The sequence below is a fragment of the Chelonoidis abingdonii genome, chromosome 1 (assembly GCF_003597395.2).
Source record: "Chelonoidis abingdonii isolate Lonesome George chromosome 1, CheloAbing_2.0, whole genome shotgun sequence".
Classification (NCBI taxonomy): domain Eukaryota; kingdom Metazoa; phylum Chordata; order Testudines; family Testudinidae; genus Chelonoidis; species Chelonoidis abingdonii.
This window is the reverse complement of record NC_133769.1, coordinates 49,394,757-49,410,544: the sequence shown is the minus strand read 5'-3', so window position 1 is coordinate 49,410,544 and position 15,788 is coordinate 49,394,757. Positions and strand designations below refer to the sequence as shown.

Sequence of the window (15,788 nt, the reverse complement as noted above, 5' to 3'; positions counted from 1 at the left end):
GAAGATGTTCCACATTCATAAATGGCAGCTAAATGGGCAAAGAAACTAGCAATAAGTACTAAGCAATTATGGTTTTATTTTCTTACAAAAATGAAATATAAAAACAAAACTTCGAAAAGGTTTATACTTACAAGCCATACCCATTTTGTACAGAAAACTTTTAGATACAAATAAATGTAATTGGCTGAACTGAATTTGTAACCTTTATTTTGTTTCTAAATGAAAGTATTTAACACATTACAAAATTTAAACTCTTCAGAAATGAAGCTAAGAATTTAATGTGCTTCTTCAAATATCTTTTCTTACTATCAATTGGTTTGTAGCTCCATACATTGAACAGAATCATATTTGAGAAAAAAGTTTGTTAGAAGTATGCATAAAATCAGGCTTTCCTTAAGGTTAATTTGGTGATAAGAAAGAGAAATCCAAATCCAAACAGGGTTACTGCCGCCCATTTTATTAATCTACTCTTCCAGGCAGATGTTCTTTTTAGGGGTCGCACACGAGTGGGGTCATTCTTCTGTCCATTTTGAAGCTGAAATTCATGTAAATATATAATTCAAATAGTGTATGAGAACTTCTTAAGTACATAAAGGCATTTCAGACAGTATATAAATGTAGATATTTATGTTATTTTATTCTTGTTAAAGTCTGGGCTTGATCTTGCTTCCATTAAAATAAATGGCAAAACATATACAGATTTCACTGGGAGTAGGAGTGGGTCTTTATCTTATCTATTTCACAGAGAGCTACTATAAAAATAGTAGAAGCATAAATACCAGCATCTTTTTGTAAATAAACAAAATTCCTGAAAGGCGAGTCAAAACTAACAATTGTTAGAAAACATCCTGAACCATTATAACAGTAAAACAACCCTGTGATTAAAAACAATAATGTCCAATATTTGATCAGGGCCTATGCTATTTAATCACAAGAGTCATGATTTGTAAAAATATATTTAGTCAAAAAGAGGCTTTTAATGACTTCCCTGCAACTGCAGAGCTATAGTCAGCATACAGGCGAGATCTTATGTTTGTAGGGTCCTACGCACCTTACAAGATTGGGCCCACAAATAATAACTCTACACTCGTAAAGGCGGAAGGTGAAATTCTGGCTCCATTTAGGTCAATGTGAGTTTTATCCCCAGAATATTAAATTATTATAAAACTGGCTAATAGCCACATATATACTTTCACAAAGTAGTTATATATTATAGCTAACTGTGTATTTAATGAGATCTGGGAAAAAAATGGAAATTTTATATATTAATTATATTTACTAGATTTAAAAAAATGAATTTTAACTTAAATGTTTTAGAAATAACTAATTTTCACACTAAATGTTATTTCATTTGAGCTTTCTATGTCAGTGGTTCGCAACCTGTGACCCATGTGACATCCTCAGGGTCATACAGGTAGTATACATATTGTGTTGATGCGGTCCACATGACACAGAGAGAGCTGCATATGCAGCCCACTATGGTAAATAGGTTGAGAACCATTACCTATGCCAATTCAACAACAGCCAGTAAAAATGTAAAGCAAAAAAGTATGTTTAAATGTTATTCAGAATGATACTAAACGAGCAGATTATATGATGTAATGATTATAGCTGTAATGTAACAGAAATAATAGTTTCTAAAATATTAAAAGTGCCAAATGTTTAAAGAACATGCCTAAAGGTTCTAGTGAGAGAATGTTTGAATTCGATGCACATGCAGTACCATTTTTCACTTGAAAGTGCAACTTGCCTTTTAGGGTATGTCTACAGTGTGATAAAAGACCCACAGCATGGCCACGGCTGGCCTGGGTCAGTTGACTCAGGCTTGTGGGTCTAGGGCTGTGGGGCTATAAAATTGCAGTGTAGATGTTTGGACTCTCAGATCTTGGGCTTCCCTGCAAGCCTGAATATTTATACTGCAATTTTATAGCCCTGAAGCCCAAGCCCCATGAATATGAGTCAGCTGATCCAGGCTCTAAGACTTGGTACATCAACCTTAGACATCAACTATAACTGGTGAGCTGGGCGTGCAATCACTTATTTGCACATGTATTCAAGTACTGCATACACAAATGTGGGCATGCAACTGCCATGCAGTTCTTTGTGGCAGTTTCAAATCTACTCTCACATATTTGGTTCTATATGTTTTATAAAGCGAAGGCTGTTAACATTCATTTAAATTTACCTAAACCACTAGAGAGCATTAATAGTATTATATTCACTGTCTGACTTCCACATGACTTCATTCAGCAACAGATTCCTTTCTGACACTGATGCTCCATTTACTGAATGTCAACACTCATTCCTTTTACCAGCCTATTACTTAAAGTGATCTTGTCTGACAAGAGCTTGTCATTATGTTGGTTTGAGAGTGAGTGATGTAGTGCTAACATCTAGCATTGACCTCTCCCACCCTTTTCTTTTGACACCTCTACAGACATATCTGGATTGCCTCCTATTCCATCACATAAAACCCTAACATCTTCCTCATGAGTCAATATTTCCATACAATATCTTAATTATGTGTTCACAGAATGGCGTTTATACTGCAATAGCTCTTAAGGAGCATAAAGATATCCCCCATTTTTAGCATCCTTTCCTCTACTCAAGGCTTCACTCATCTCTGCCTTTCAATACAAAAGAGATGGCCTCAGCTTCTTATAGAGCCTGTCAGCATTGTTTTCGAATTGTCCAGATGATTCACTGCTGAGTGATGCAAAGCAACAGTTACCCCACCTCTCAACCCCAGTTCCCTGCTGCCTCCACATAGGGTGACCATATGTCCTGTTTTGGTCAGGACAGTCCCTTTTTTAAGCCCTGTCCCAGCCTTACCAACTTTTTTCCCCCTCTTTCAAAAGTGGGTATTTGTCCTGTTTGCTCTTGCTAACTTGATCAGTTGGCAAGAGCAAATGGGACATATGCTCACTTTTGTCAAAAAAGCAGGGTGTGGAGGAATGGACGGGGGTGTGTGTGGCCAGTGATACCAGCCTCCGCCTTTGGGAAATACAGTCACCCTATCTAGTATGTGTCTCACTGCTTGCCCAAGAAAGTGGTGGGAAAGAGAAAATGGGATACTGCATGGGGCTAGGCCCCAGGCCAGAGCCGCTACACGAGCTTGGTGGTGGGCTTGTGTAGCGGCTCGGGCCTGGGGCCTAGCCCCATGCAGTATCCCATTTTCTCTTTGAGAAATACAATCACTCTACTTCCAAATGTCTTACAACTCCTTTCCTTTGCAGATGTTCAAACTACAGTTTTAAAGATCATTTCTGTGGCAGTCTGACATGCCACCACTTGGCTGATAGGGCAGTATGTACAGAATTTGTTTTAAGAAATCTGCCTATGGCATTTTGTTTAGCACATTCATTAAGACACATACCCACCTTTTGCATGAGGTCCTTTAGTTTGCTAACTTCTTCAGTCAAATCTTCAACACTGCCAACCAAGTCCTCACAAACTTTAGTGAAGCTCTGGGGTGGACCCCACTCGAGTACTATCTATTAGAAGTTTTACAATGTTATTTAAAATCTGGAAAAAAAACCCTCTGATTTTTATATAATTGCTATTAAACCATGAACAACAATTTCTGTAAAATGCTTATACTCTGTACCATATGAAATTGATGAAGAGACTAGCTTAGTACATAGTTCAACTTAGATCACTTACATAGTTTAATAGATCAAGCCAGTTATTCAAAATGTCATCTTACCTCACATAGGTCAACTGGTAGGCAATATTGCCTGAAGGCCCTCAAACATCCCGAAAACATTATACAAGCTCAAGATAATCAAACTATTTAGACAAGCAGTACATATTTCTGTGCTTCTCCAGAGGTGTAAACAAAGCAAGAAAAACAACTAAGTCAGTCTAATCTTACAAAATATTCTCTACTTTTTAAATATTTTGATATTTTAAATATTGTTGTGATAAAATCAAAACACAAACAGATTTTTTAAAACACAACACTCTACATTTCCAATTACATGGTTTGTGTATGACATGGCACATACTGTTGTGTTTCAGCCTTCCCCTGCCCTTTCTGGAACTTTTCATTTAAATATTTAAACTCTTAACAGCACAAGCAGAAAGGAACAATTTTTCTTCTTAAAAATTTGATTAAGATTTTTTTTTTTAAATGTTGTAACTTAAAGTGGTATTTCAAGGTACAGTACTACTGGCAAGAATGCTATCTAGTTATCATACAGTTTATGTAAAAGGAGAAAGTTGTATATGGACATCCATTATTGTTCATTTTCTCACTTATTAGTAGCTAAACTCATAACCCTCCCACCCTGTCCCAGATCAGTCTTCATTTTCCTTTGTTAAATACCTTGTGAGAGTTTGTGGGTAACTGGTTAACTATATTTTGCACAGCAGTTGTAAGATGACCACACTGTCTATTCAGTTTCAGAAGAAAAGTGAGGAACTCATCGCCACTATAAAAACAAAATAAGATAATAAGATATGCAATTTAATTAAGAAATAAAGTAATATTTTATTATTACAAATGCACAACTTCCCATAGAGCTCTATATGTACTAAAATTCAGTAAGCTTATCTATTTCCCCATAAAAAGTTATCTAGAACACTATAGCTATTAAAAACAAGTTTGAAAGTCTGAACAGTTCAAACCCCCCTAAATCTTTAGGGATGCTCAGTTTAATTTCCATTAATCTTTGCTTTCCCTCTTTACCCCGTCTTTTACACCTACCAGTGGGAAGACCCCTTATTTGCTACATAAAGGAAATATTAAGTGTTCCCTGTTATGCAAATGAATTTATAATATTATGGTCTTTTGTGCACAATCATAAAACCTGGAACCAGTAATCTTACAAGATCAAGTACTGGAAGTCTCAGGTCCATTTTATGTTGATGTATGAAATATTCCTGGTCTACCGCTTCTATAATCAAGGATGACATGGAGAAGTTGATAGCTGATTGGTACATGGAGTGTGGGACCTTACTGAAAGGGGGAGGCAACCTAGTCACAGATGATGCGGAAAAAGCTGAAGTACTCAATGCTTTTTTTGCCTCGGTCTTCACAGACAAGGTCAGCTCCCAGACTGCTGCACTGGGCAGCATAGTATGGGGAGGAGGTGCGCAGCCCTCAGTGGTGAGGGAAAAGGTTAAGGACTATTTAGAAAAGCTGGACAACGCAACGCATCCGAGGGTGCTGAGAGAGTTGGCGGATGTGATTGCAGAGCCACTGGCCATTATCTTTGAAAACTCATTGCAATCAGGTCCTGGATGATTGGAAAACAGCAAATATAGTGCCCATCTTTAAAAAAGGGAAGAAGAATAATCCAGGGAACTACAGACTGGTCAGCCTCACCTCTGTCCCTGGAAAAATCATGGAGCAGGTCCTCAAGGAATCTATTTTGAAGCACTTGGAGGAGAGGAAGGTGATTAGGAACAGTCAACAGGATTCACCAAGGGCAAGTCATGCCTGATCAACCTGATTGCCTTCTATGATGAGATAACTGGCTCTGTGGATAGGGGGACAGCGGTGGACGTGAGATACCTTGACTTTAGAAAGCTTTTGATATGGTCTCCCACAGTATTCTTGCCAGCAAGTTAAAGAAGTATGGATTGGATGAATGGACTATAAGGTGGATAGAAAGCTGGCTAGATCATCGGGATCAACAGGTAGTGATCAACAGCTTTATGTCTAGTTGGCAGCGGTATCAAGCGGATTGCCCCAGGGGTTGGTTTTGTTCAACATCTTCATTAATGATCTGGATGCTGGGATGGATTGCACCCTCAGGAAGTTCACAGATGACACTAAGTGGGGAGGATAGGGTCCAGAGTGACCTAGACAAATTGGAGGATTGGGCGAAAAGAAATCTGATGAGGTTCAACAATGACAAGTGCAGAGTCCTGCACTTAGGACGGAAGAATCCCATGCACTGCTACAGGCTGGGGACTGACTGGCTAAGCAGCAGTTCTGCAGAAAAGGACCTGGGGATTACAGTGGATGAGAAGCTGGATATGAGTCAGCAGTGTGCCCTTGTTGCCAAGAAGGCTAACGGCATATTGGGCTGCATTAGTAGGAGCACTGCCAGCAGATCAAGGGAAATGATTATTCCCCTCTATTCGGCACTGGTGAGGCCACATCTGGAGTACTGTGTCCAGTTTTATGTTCCCCCACCCAGGATGTGAACAAATTGGAGAGAGAGTCCAGTAAAGGACAACAAAAATTAGTAGGGGACTGGGGAACATACTTACAAGAAGAGGCTGAGGGAAACTGGTCTCAGCCTACCAAAGAGTGAGGGGTAGCCTTGAACTACCTGAAGGGGGGATTCCAAAGAGAATGGAGCTCAGCTGTTCTCAGTGGTGGCAGATGACAGAACAAGGAACAATGGTCTCAAGTTGCAGTGGGGGAGGTTTAGATTGGATATTAGGAAACACGTTCACTGGGGGTGGGGATGAAGCACTGGAATGGGTTACCTAGGGAGATGGTGGAATCTCCGTCCTTAAGAGGTTTTTAAGGCCCAGCTTGACAAAGCCTTGGCTGGGACGATTTAGTTGGGGTTGGTCCTGCTTTGAGCAGAGGATTGGACTAGATGACCTCCTGAGGTCTCTTCCAACCCTAATTTTCTATGGTTCTTTGGGGATTCTGACCAGCATTAAGAAGCTGAATACAGGGTAAAGAGAGGTATCCAATCTAAAATGTGGTGGATGGAGGAGTGGGGGGTATCCAACAGTGCTGCTCTAGCCCTGGATCTGGCACACCTTCTGTACTGAATTTCTGTTAAGTGACCTTGGGAAAGACCTGAGGCTCTCCAATCTGAAGGAAACTTTCACTTACTGTTCAAATACAAGTGAGAAGATGGTACTGAAGGGTGGTTGCATTAAGGTCTCCAAGAACACTGATCTGAATGCTCACATCATTTTTTCTTCTTAAAACCCCCAGCCCCTTACTCTGTCCCCATCTGACTTGTTTTTTTTATCCCGCTTTCAGCATACAACAAAATAAAGGAGTCTCAGATGCAGATCAGAAAGCTTGGATCTTTTTAGGAACTACGGTAGAACAACCGCTGCTCACTTCTGCCTCTTACAGGGAATGCCATGCGGGCCAAACATGGAGGCGTAAGATGACCTAATGCTGCCATTTCTTTATCTCAGGAACGTCTCAGGATCTGAACAAAACCTTTTCTCTAAAAGATCTACTTAGCCTAGCTAACAAATTATATGAAGGGGCAAAAAATTTATAGGGCACATTCTGGGACCACTTCTGCTGGTGAAAGGACAAGGAACTGCAAAAGGGCTATAGGTAATCTTTTCTTAACTAGTTAGCTATTATTATATTAATATCCAAGGCTGGTACACACTTATCCTCTACACGGTATGCTACTGTAGAATGACTGTCAGGGTTCTGTGATTTCCATGCTACTTCTGAGGAAATCAATACCATCTAAGGCACTATAAGACACACAGCTCCTTCATCTAAAATAATGTTAAAGGCTAAAAATGATGATGGATGGTATTTCAAACCTTACCATATTCATATTTCCAATACCCACCTCTCGCCTGGGTTGCTGGAAGCTGAGTCCTAAGCCAAGGCAAAGTGCAACATTCGCACATTTCACCATTAAATCATATAGCATGGAAGCAGTATGGAAGGAACTCTGGTCTAAGAAAAATACTGAAACACTGTACTGGTCCGCTTCAAGCATGTGTGTTCCAAGTTCCAGTAGAAACACAGAAATTACATTGAGGTCTTTCTAAGTGTAAAGTATTCTGTTCATTTTGAAAATTATATTTTTGTAAATATTAGGTCTATATTTATATTCTGTTGTCTGGTATTTCACAGAATTAACTTTTTTGCATGAACCTATTTGACCGCGGTAACACTATTGCAGTAAGTTCCCTGTACTGGTCAGAGTGTGGTTGGTGGTACGCAATACAGTGTATTGTTGTAAGACTTCTGTAATGCTTAATATGGAAAGGTGGTGGTTTCAGCATCTCTGTTAAAAATATATTTAAAAAAGATGAGACATTTGTTTACTTTTTGATGAAGGTGGGAGAGGGATGGAAGGAACGGGAGCAAAACAAAAACTATTATCTAGTTTTATTTGGTAAATTGTTATGACTTTTAATCATTCTGGAATGGCTTTTTACAGAAAAAATAACCTATTAATTTTAAGTAAACATTTATTTTGGATAAAAATTTTGGATGAAATAAAATGATCCTAACCAGAGGGCAGTTTGAAAGTTTCTCATACATGTTGAGCACCTGTCAAGCAAGTCTCTCAAAGGGACTTCTTTCCATCCAGAAGATAAACTTTATCAATGGCTGGAATCAATGATGACTTTTTGTGCTTTGCCACAAATGAATACTAATTATTTTTGTTATTTTGTTGAGAATCATGCCTAAAACAAACTATGACAAAGGCATAAAACCAAGTAAAGAACACTTTCCATTACCACATCTGATAAAATTATTCAAATATTAGGAATGGGTTATTAGACTTTACTTCAGCACCTAGTGGAAAAACCCTTAACAATTAAATTAAGTCATGTTGCATACAGAGATAGCTGTTGCTCCGACACTTTTCCTTGCACTCCCAACAGGAGTTCAAATTTTCATAAAAATAAAGTATCATATTTCTTTAGAATGCGAAAGAAAAAAGTTAAAATATGAGTTGCTAAACAGTGAAAGAGACCCTGTGGGAGTTTATAATCAATCAGTTCAACATTTTCTACTATGTTAGTTTTTCTATGACTTAATGACTAATATTCCTCCTTTTAGAATGACTTTGAACAAATGGAAAGCAATATCTTTATATAACAGCATGTAAACATAGCCTGTGATTTAACCACAAGGTCAGATTCCTAGAATACATGTGTCTAACAGTTTTATTTAAAAAGTGCAACACTTCAAATAATTGCATTTGTGTCATATTTTGTATACCTCACGGCTCTGAATTAGTGCTTTGTTTCTTGTAATTCATGAACACATGGAAAGCTACATTAAGCTTTATTATTTCTTTTAACTCACAAAAACACAGAAAGCTACAATCAGGTTTATGGGTACAACGGTTGATCTAATAACATACATTTTGTGCGTTTCACGTATTTAGCATGTTATTTAATTAAACATCTGTAGTGGGGAACAGGTTATCTATATTTTAGACTCCTTTTCTAGATAGCCAGTAGACTATTCATTTTTTTTTATTTTCCACTCAATTCTTCATAATTTATATTAAGGATAATCTGCACAAATACATTTATTTTAAAAAATACAGCATCTCTTTGGCAGCACTATTTGCTTTTAGAATAAAATGCATGAAGTCTAATTGAACTAAATTCTCTTAAACTCATGCTCCTTAAATTAACTTTTGAAGAAGATTGTATGTAGTGTTGTTGTAGTTATGCTGGCCTCAGGGTGTCTGAGAGAGAAGGTGGATGAAGTGATAACTTTTATTGGACCAACTTCTCTTGGTGAGAAAGAGAAGCTTTCGAGCTCTTCTTCTGTGTATGCTTGAAGAAGAGTCAGTCTTCTGTGGCATTTAGTACAGAAATATACATACTGTCTGTGTGGCCCATGCTGACACACATCAACAGTTCATTAATGTGCTCTGATTGTAGAAAATGTAGCATTTGTCTGTCCAGAATCCCTCAGTGCTGAGCTGCAGTATTCTCAGGACTAGCCTAATGGCTTCAATGTTGGGAGATGGAATTGCATCAGGAATGTTGTCTTATAAGTGACTCAGATTCAGCCCTAGAAAGGACTTTGAATGCGGTGTGCTGATTGGATCATCAATTTCCCCGATACGAACCAGATACACACAGGATGCGTGATGAGAACACTGGTCCATTTAACATTACATTCAGATGCTCTAGAAAAAAGTTTTGTCTCCATACCATCATGCATCATCCCAGTGAATGAAGCTTTCAGTGAGTGTTGAGGAGCCATCTTCGAAGCTGCATGTGCATCGATACTGCGCACCTGCCACCCAGTCTACATGCCGTGCCTTGAGGCTGAATGTGCTAAACTGCTCAATCAGTATGAATCAGGGCCGACAAGACGGGGAGGGCAAGTGGGGCAATTTGCCCCAGGTCCCGCAAGGGCCCCCATGAGAGTTTTTCGGAGCCCCTGGAGCGGGGTCCTTCACTCGCTCCAGGGACCTCAGAAAAGTCTGACAGGGCCTGGGCCCCTGGAGCTTCTTCCGCTCCAGGTCTTCGGTGGTAATTCGGCAGCAAGGCGTCCTTCCGCCCCGGGACCTGACGCCGAAGTGCCCCGAAGACCCACGGCAGGGGGTCCTTCCACCTTGGGACCCACCGCCAAAGTGCTGGGTCTTTGGCACACTTTGGCAGCCGGTCCCGGAGCAGAAGGACCCCCTGCTGCCGAATTACCGCCGAAGCGGGGGTCCCTTGCCACCGAAGACCTCAGGCCTCCTGAATCCTCTGGGCAGCCCTGGTATGAATCCTCTGATGATCCATATATTGCTGACCAGATAACTGAGTCACTGGATGACTAGACAGGCATGATGGGAAGTGATGACTCAGAATCTAGAATTCTCGCTCAAATCAGAAATGCTGGAACTTGATTCATTGTCTCAGAACAGCTCAGCAACCACCACCCCCAAGCCACCCACCTGTTATGCCAAACCAAGCTGTCTGCCATCTGCTGTGTGTGTCAAAGGCCCCAAATGTCAGACAAATCCATGATGAATGGAAGAAGTTCCATCTGAGAGATGCCACTTGGCATGTTCACAGACACCAAGCTAAACAAAATTCTGAGTGATATTAGGAGTGGCACTGTTGCTGGCTATGACAATGTATTGCTGGAGTTCCTGATGCACCTCAGGACTTGTGTTCACCCATGGTTCATACAGTTCTTCACGTGAGTAGTCAATGAAGAGCAACTTCCAAAGATACGGCTATTTAGACATTAGCCCTGCCCAGATTTCGCCTGATATTGATGCAGCATGAAGAATGGTCTGCAGCTGATGTCAGAAACCAGATTCTTACAAATGACCTGACCACGTGTACCTGGCTTGATTTGCCACGCCGCTCATGGGTCTTTCTGAACTGATTTTGTATGGGCCAGGGTCAATGTGCAGCCAGCCTTCATACCTGCAGTCAATGAGAAGATCCCACACACAGCTGTGGCCAAAGACAGACAATGTCACTCATCACTGATGACAGCCCTCTCACCAGATCTGATGGTGGTCTGAGGACTTTACACTTAGCTGAGGAGGCTGCTGTCAATTGGCTTGGTGAGCGCTACCTCTGACAGGAAGAAGAATGCACTTTGATTAGTTATTTTTCAAAGAGGACTTGATCAAAGCACGGTAACAAACTGTTTATGAGCATCAGCAGGGTCCACAGGGAAAACTTAGTCCTTGGCAGGCTAGTGCAGGGTATATTCACACTACAGCTTGCTTCCTTCTTAAGGGCTTCCTCAGGGGAAAAATGACTTGTTTTCTATCCTGTTTTATTACTGCTCTGAGATGGCATAGAATCTTGGAGACAAAGAGTTATTTTACTGATTTGACACATGCCAAGTTCACTGAATATTGTCAGAGTCTTTATGTCTCCCAAGTATCTGCAGAATAGTCTGGCCCAAACCAGTCTGTCATTCAGGTAGGGAATTACGCAGACCACTTCCCTTCCTGAGGGCCACTGCAATTACAACGATTGTTTTTGTGACGGTCCTAACAGACCAAAAGTGCAAGTGTTCTTGACCTTTGGAGGTGGATTTGGGAACCATTGCACTTGTCCTTGAGGTACTGCTGAATTAGAGTGAGGCTGTTCAGACACGTTTCTGACCTGGCTCACAGCCCTGGCTGTGACAGTTCTGCACAGGGCTGAGGTGGGGGGAGAAGCAGGAAGTGCAGAGCAGCTATGCTGATGAATGCTGTGGAGTGGAACAACATTATAGTAAGTTTTTTTCCAGCTCCTATTCTAGCTCTATATAGGTATAGATTAGATAAATACAGAAGAAAAATACATTTAGAATAAAATGGAACAGAGGAATAAGCATTTTTCTTCAATTTTTTAGTTTTCCCCTGCTCCATTTTATTCTGGAGCTCACTGAGGCTGGAAGAAAACTGACATCTCAGTCAGAGATGCCAGCTGTAGCTGTTTCCTGTGAAGCAGGAAAACAACTGGGAAAGCCTTCCTGCATAAAACATACTGCATCCCGATAGGTGTGGAGGATCTCACATATTCAATCAAAGGGGTGGCAACATCATCACAGAAAGTAACAGCAACTTAGCCCTCAAGTAACACAGATCCCTATAATGGGCAACGACATGATCTGAATTATTGTAATACTGGTGTTACTCAGTGTTTGCCACCATCTTTCATAATTTAAGGCTCAATCCTGCTACTAGCACATGTAACACAATACTCTGTTTCAAAGAATTACATCTTTACGCTATAGTAGGCACTGCAACCATATTCTCAATATATATTTATGTAACAAAGATGACATTTTACCTGAATTCTAAGTTCATCACTTCAGGCAACTCTCCAAATTTTACTTCTTCCACTTGCAGCTCTTTAACAGCATCAAGGATTTTCTGTTGGTCTCTGGTATTTGTAATCCCAATCTAAATTAAAAAGTTATTTTAAATATATAATTGTGTAATGTTTAAAACAGACAACAGAATTTAAAAAAAGCTAGTTTTTTAAATTTTAGAAGTACACAAAATATAATTATTTATACATACAATAGCACAGAACCTTTCATCACGGAGGGTCCCAAACACTTTACAGACTTAAAAATTTACCAACAAAGCACACTTAGGATCACTTCAACTAACTCTACAATATAGCCAAACTACTGAAGGTGAAACATGGCAACTGTTTAACAATGCACAGCACCGCTATATAATTAGACTGGAAGTGAAGAATGCCTAATTGAAATTGCACAGGAAACATAGGCAGACAGAATGTAATTACTCACACTGGCACTTGGCCAAAATGGGATATTTCCAAAAACTGCCATAGGCTTTTCAATAATCACAAATAATTAGGGCCTCTGTTTTAGCTGTCATCTGAGGCACCTCCAGCAGTAAAATGCTCCATATCATCATACTGGTTCAGTATTAACTCAACAGGAAGAAAGTCACCTAATGAATCATCAGCACCATTTCCTGCAGAACCTAAGTATTCCTGAGAGGTCTAATCCAGCTACTCACCTAACCCAAACCAGTTTATCTTTTTAACTAAAAGTACATTGAAAATGACAAAGACCACAAGACTGTTTAGAGTACAACTGTGAACAGCAACCTATATGTTTACCACAGTCTTGCTCCCAAGAAAAAAAATACAAATTAACATAATGACACCAAAAAGCATACCCAAATTTGTAAGTGTCTACTATTCTTTTATAGACCACATGCTAATCATTTGGAATTCCCATGTGGTCCATGTATGACCTAAATACCTCTGGATACTTGGAAAATAATAAAAAGAATTTTATAAAAGAATTCCAGGTGGCATAAAGTATCTATATGCATCTGGGTAATAGCTATCAACTTATGAGAGACATAAATTGACCGCTTCTATACCGAGGGTGATTGTGTGTGGCCCCTCCCTGCTTGTTCATATAGAAAAGGGTAGTTACATTGTCCAACATGATCAGGATGTGCTGGGATTGTATGAATGGTAGTAATGCTTTGCAAGCTTCTCATACTACTCTTAGTTCTAGAAGATTTGTGTGTATTCTGGCTTCCCAAGGTGTTTAAATGCCTTGGGCTGTGTGATTGTCCATGTAGCTCCACTGACTATCAGGGAGGAGTCTGTAATTATTGTCTTGTCGGGCGTGGGGGATAGAAAGGAAATTCCTACACACACATATCCAGGGTCTCTCCACCACATCAGGGATGCACTCACTTCAGAGGGAATTGTAACTATGGTATTCATTCTGTTTGCTCAGAATACCTACTGACCAGAGCCAACCTTGCAGAATTCCCTCATGACAGCAGTCCATGAAAAGAGATGGGGAAGGAAGTATGGGGGAGAAACTTGCTGGTTTAGCTAGAATGGATGTTATCTAGCACCCAATTGTCTGTTACTGCTGCCCAGTTTTGGGAAAATTTTGCTACGTGTCCCCCTAAATGGGTCTCAGAATCATGTGGAGTTGGTATTGATATTGGCTCGTATTTCTCTGGCATCATGTCAAAAATCTCTCTTGGTTAGAGAATGAAGTTCTGTAGCTGTGGATAAAGTGGAAGACACCAGATAAATTGGACTGCATTTTTTATTGTTTGCAAAGTGGCTTGTAAGGTTGCTGCTGATAAAATGGTTGAAGTAAGGGCCTTGGTTTGTATTGCTGTTTATGCTACTTTCTTTTTGGGGCAGGTGTATATACACTAAGGAGCAGACAGCTACCCTAGTCTCTTTCAGCTAGTGCAAAGACTTGTTGGTCTTTTTGGTGAAAAGATCAGTCTCACAAAAGAGAAGTCCTCAATCGTATTTTGCACGTCTCTGGGAACCCCAAAGACAGTAACCACAATTACTGCCACATCACAGTGGCAGTCACCATGGATCTCAATGCTGTATCAGCTGCACCAACTGTAGCTTGTAAAGAAGCTCTGGTTACTAGTCTGCCTCATCAATAAAGGCTTGAAATTGAATCCTGTCAAGGAACTTAAAATAGTTAAGGCGGTAATATATGGCAAGAAGAGCTTGATAATTTGAGATCCTAAAATGCAGGCTGGTAAATGTTAAGATCATTTTCCCCATAAGGTTGAGACACTTGGCCTCATCTTTAGGGAAGACTCTTGCTCTTGCCTGGATCTTTCAGTGACTGCATGGACCACCAAGGAGTTTGGGGCAGTGTGGATGAAAAAAAAATTCTGCTCCCTTAGGCAGGACAATGTATCACTTCTCTGCCCTCTTAGGGGCAGGGGCACAGTTGGCCTGGCATATGCCACACAGCCCTTGCTGACTCTAGTATGGCTTAATTTACCAGGAGAACAAGCCAGATGGAGCTTGTAGGATATCCAGGAGCTTATGCTGAGGGTCCTGGTACTCTTCTAAGGAGATCTGGAACTCTTATGTCACTCTCTGTTGAGCAGTGGTGGACAACCTGCGGCCCATTAGGCTAATCTGCTGGCAAGCTGCCATACAGTTTGTTTACATTTGCACAGCCACCAGCAGCTCCCAGTGGCTGCGGTAAACAAATTCTCTGGCAGCCTGCCAGCGAACTACACTGATGGGCTGCATGCAGCCCGTGGGTTGCAGGGTGCCTACCACTGATCTAAGTCCTGCGCTGGGATTCTAATTCTAGCTAACTTGAACTATCATAACACTAACAATGAGGTATGAATAATATAAAATGGTGAGTATTTTACAGGAAGAGGAGAAAGGATCAGTACTGGACAATGGAGGATTCTGACTCAGGCCATGTAGCGGTAAGAAGGAACTGGAAAGATGGTCAGTCTGCCCTGCCCCTTATGCCCTCAGTGCAGAGCACAAGGAGAGCAGGGGCACAGGTGCAGACCAAAAGACGCTACTTGCAAGAATTCTCTGGTCTCAAGCACATGGAGTACAAGCACACCCACACTGAAATACACACAGGGAGCACCGAAAGAACTAGACTAATATCTACCTTAAAATATAAGTTTCAAGAAGTGCAATCAATTAACAATTCAAGATGGCTGACACTTGTAGAACCATGATGACAGGGCACGAGACTACATTGGCCTAGTTACTGGATGGCTGTCCCCTAGCCTGGTTACATACAATTCTATTTTATAGACTTCATCTTAACTGCCTTCGCTTATTACGTTTATTGGAATGTGAGCGCTACAAGTGCTTAGCTGAAGAAC

General features: G+C 40.5%; 1 protein-coding gene across 1 annotated transcript in view; it reads right to left on the bottom strand.

The window, feature by feature from the left end:
- Nucleotides 1-382: 382 nt before the first annotated feature.
- The window catches only part of ASZ1 (ankyrin repeat, SAM and basic leucine zipper domain containing 1), a 99,844-nt gene continuing 84,438 nt past the window's right edge, over nucleotides 383-15,788 (bottom strand). The window contains exons 10-13 of the mRNA XM_032803948.1: nucleotides 12,448-12,560; nucleotides 4,328-4,433; nucleotides 3,381-3,494; nucleotides 383-535 (exon numbers count right to left, since the gene is read on the bottom strand). Coding sequence (XP_032659839.1) covers nucleotides 383-535; nucleotides 3,381-3,494; nucleotides 4,328-4,433; nucleotides 12,448-12,560 — 486 coding nt within the window. The remainder of the gene's footprint in view (nucleotides 536-3,380; nucleotides 3,495-4,327; nucleotides 4,434-12,447; nucleotides 12,561-15,788) is intronic.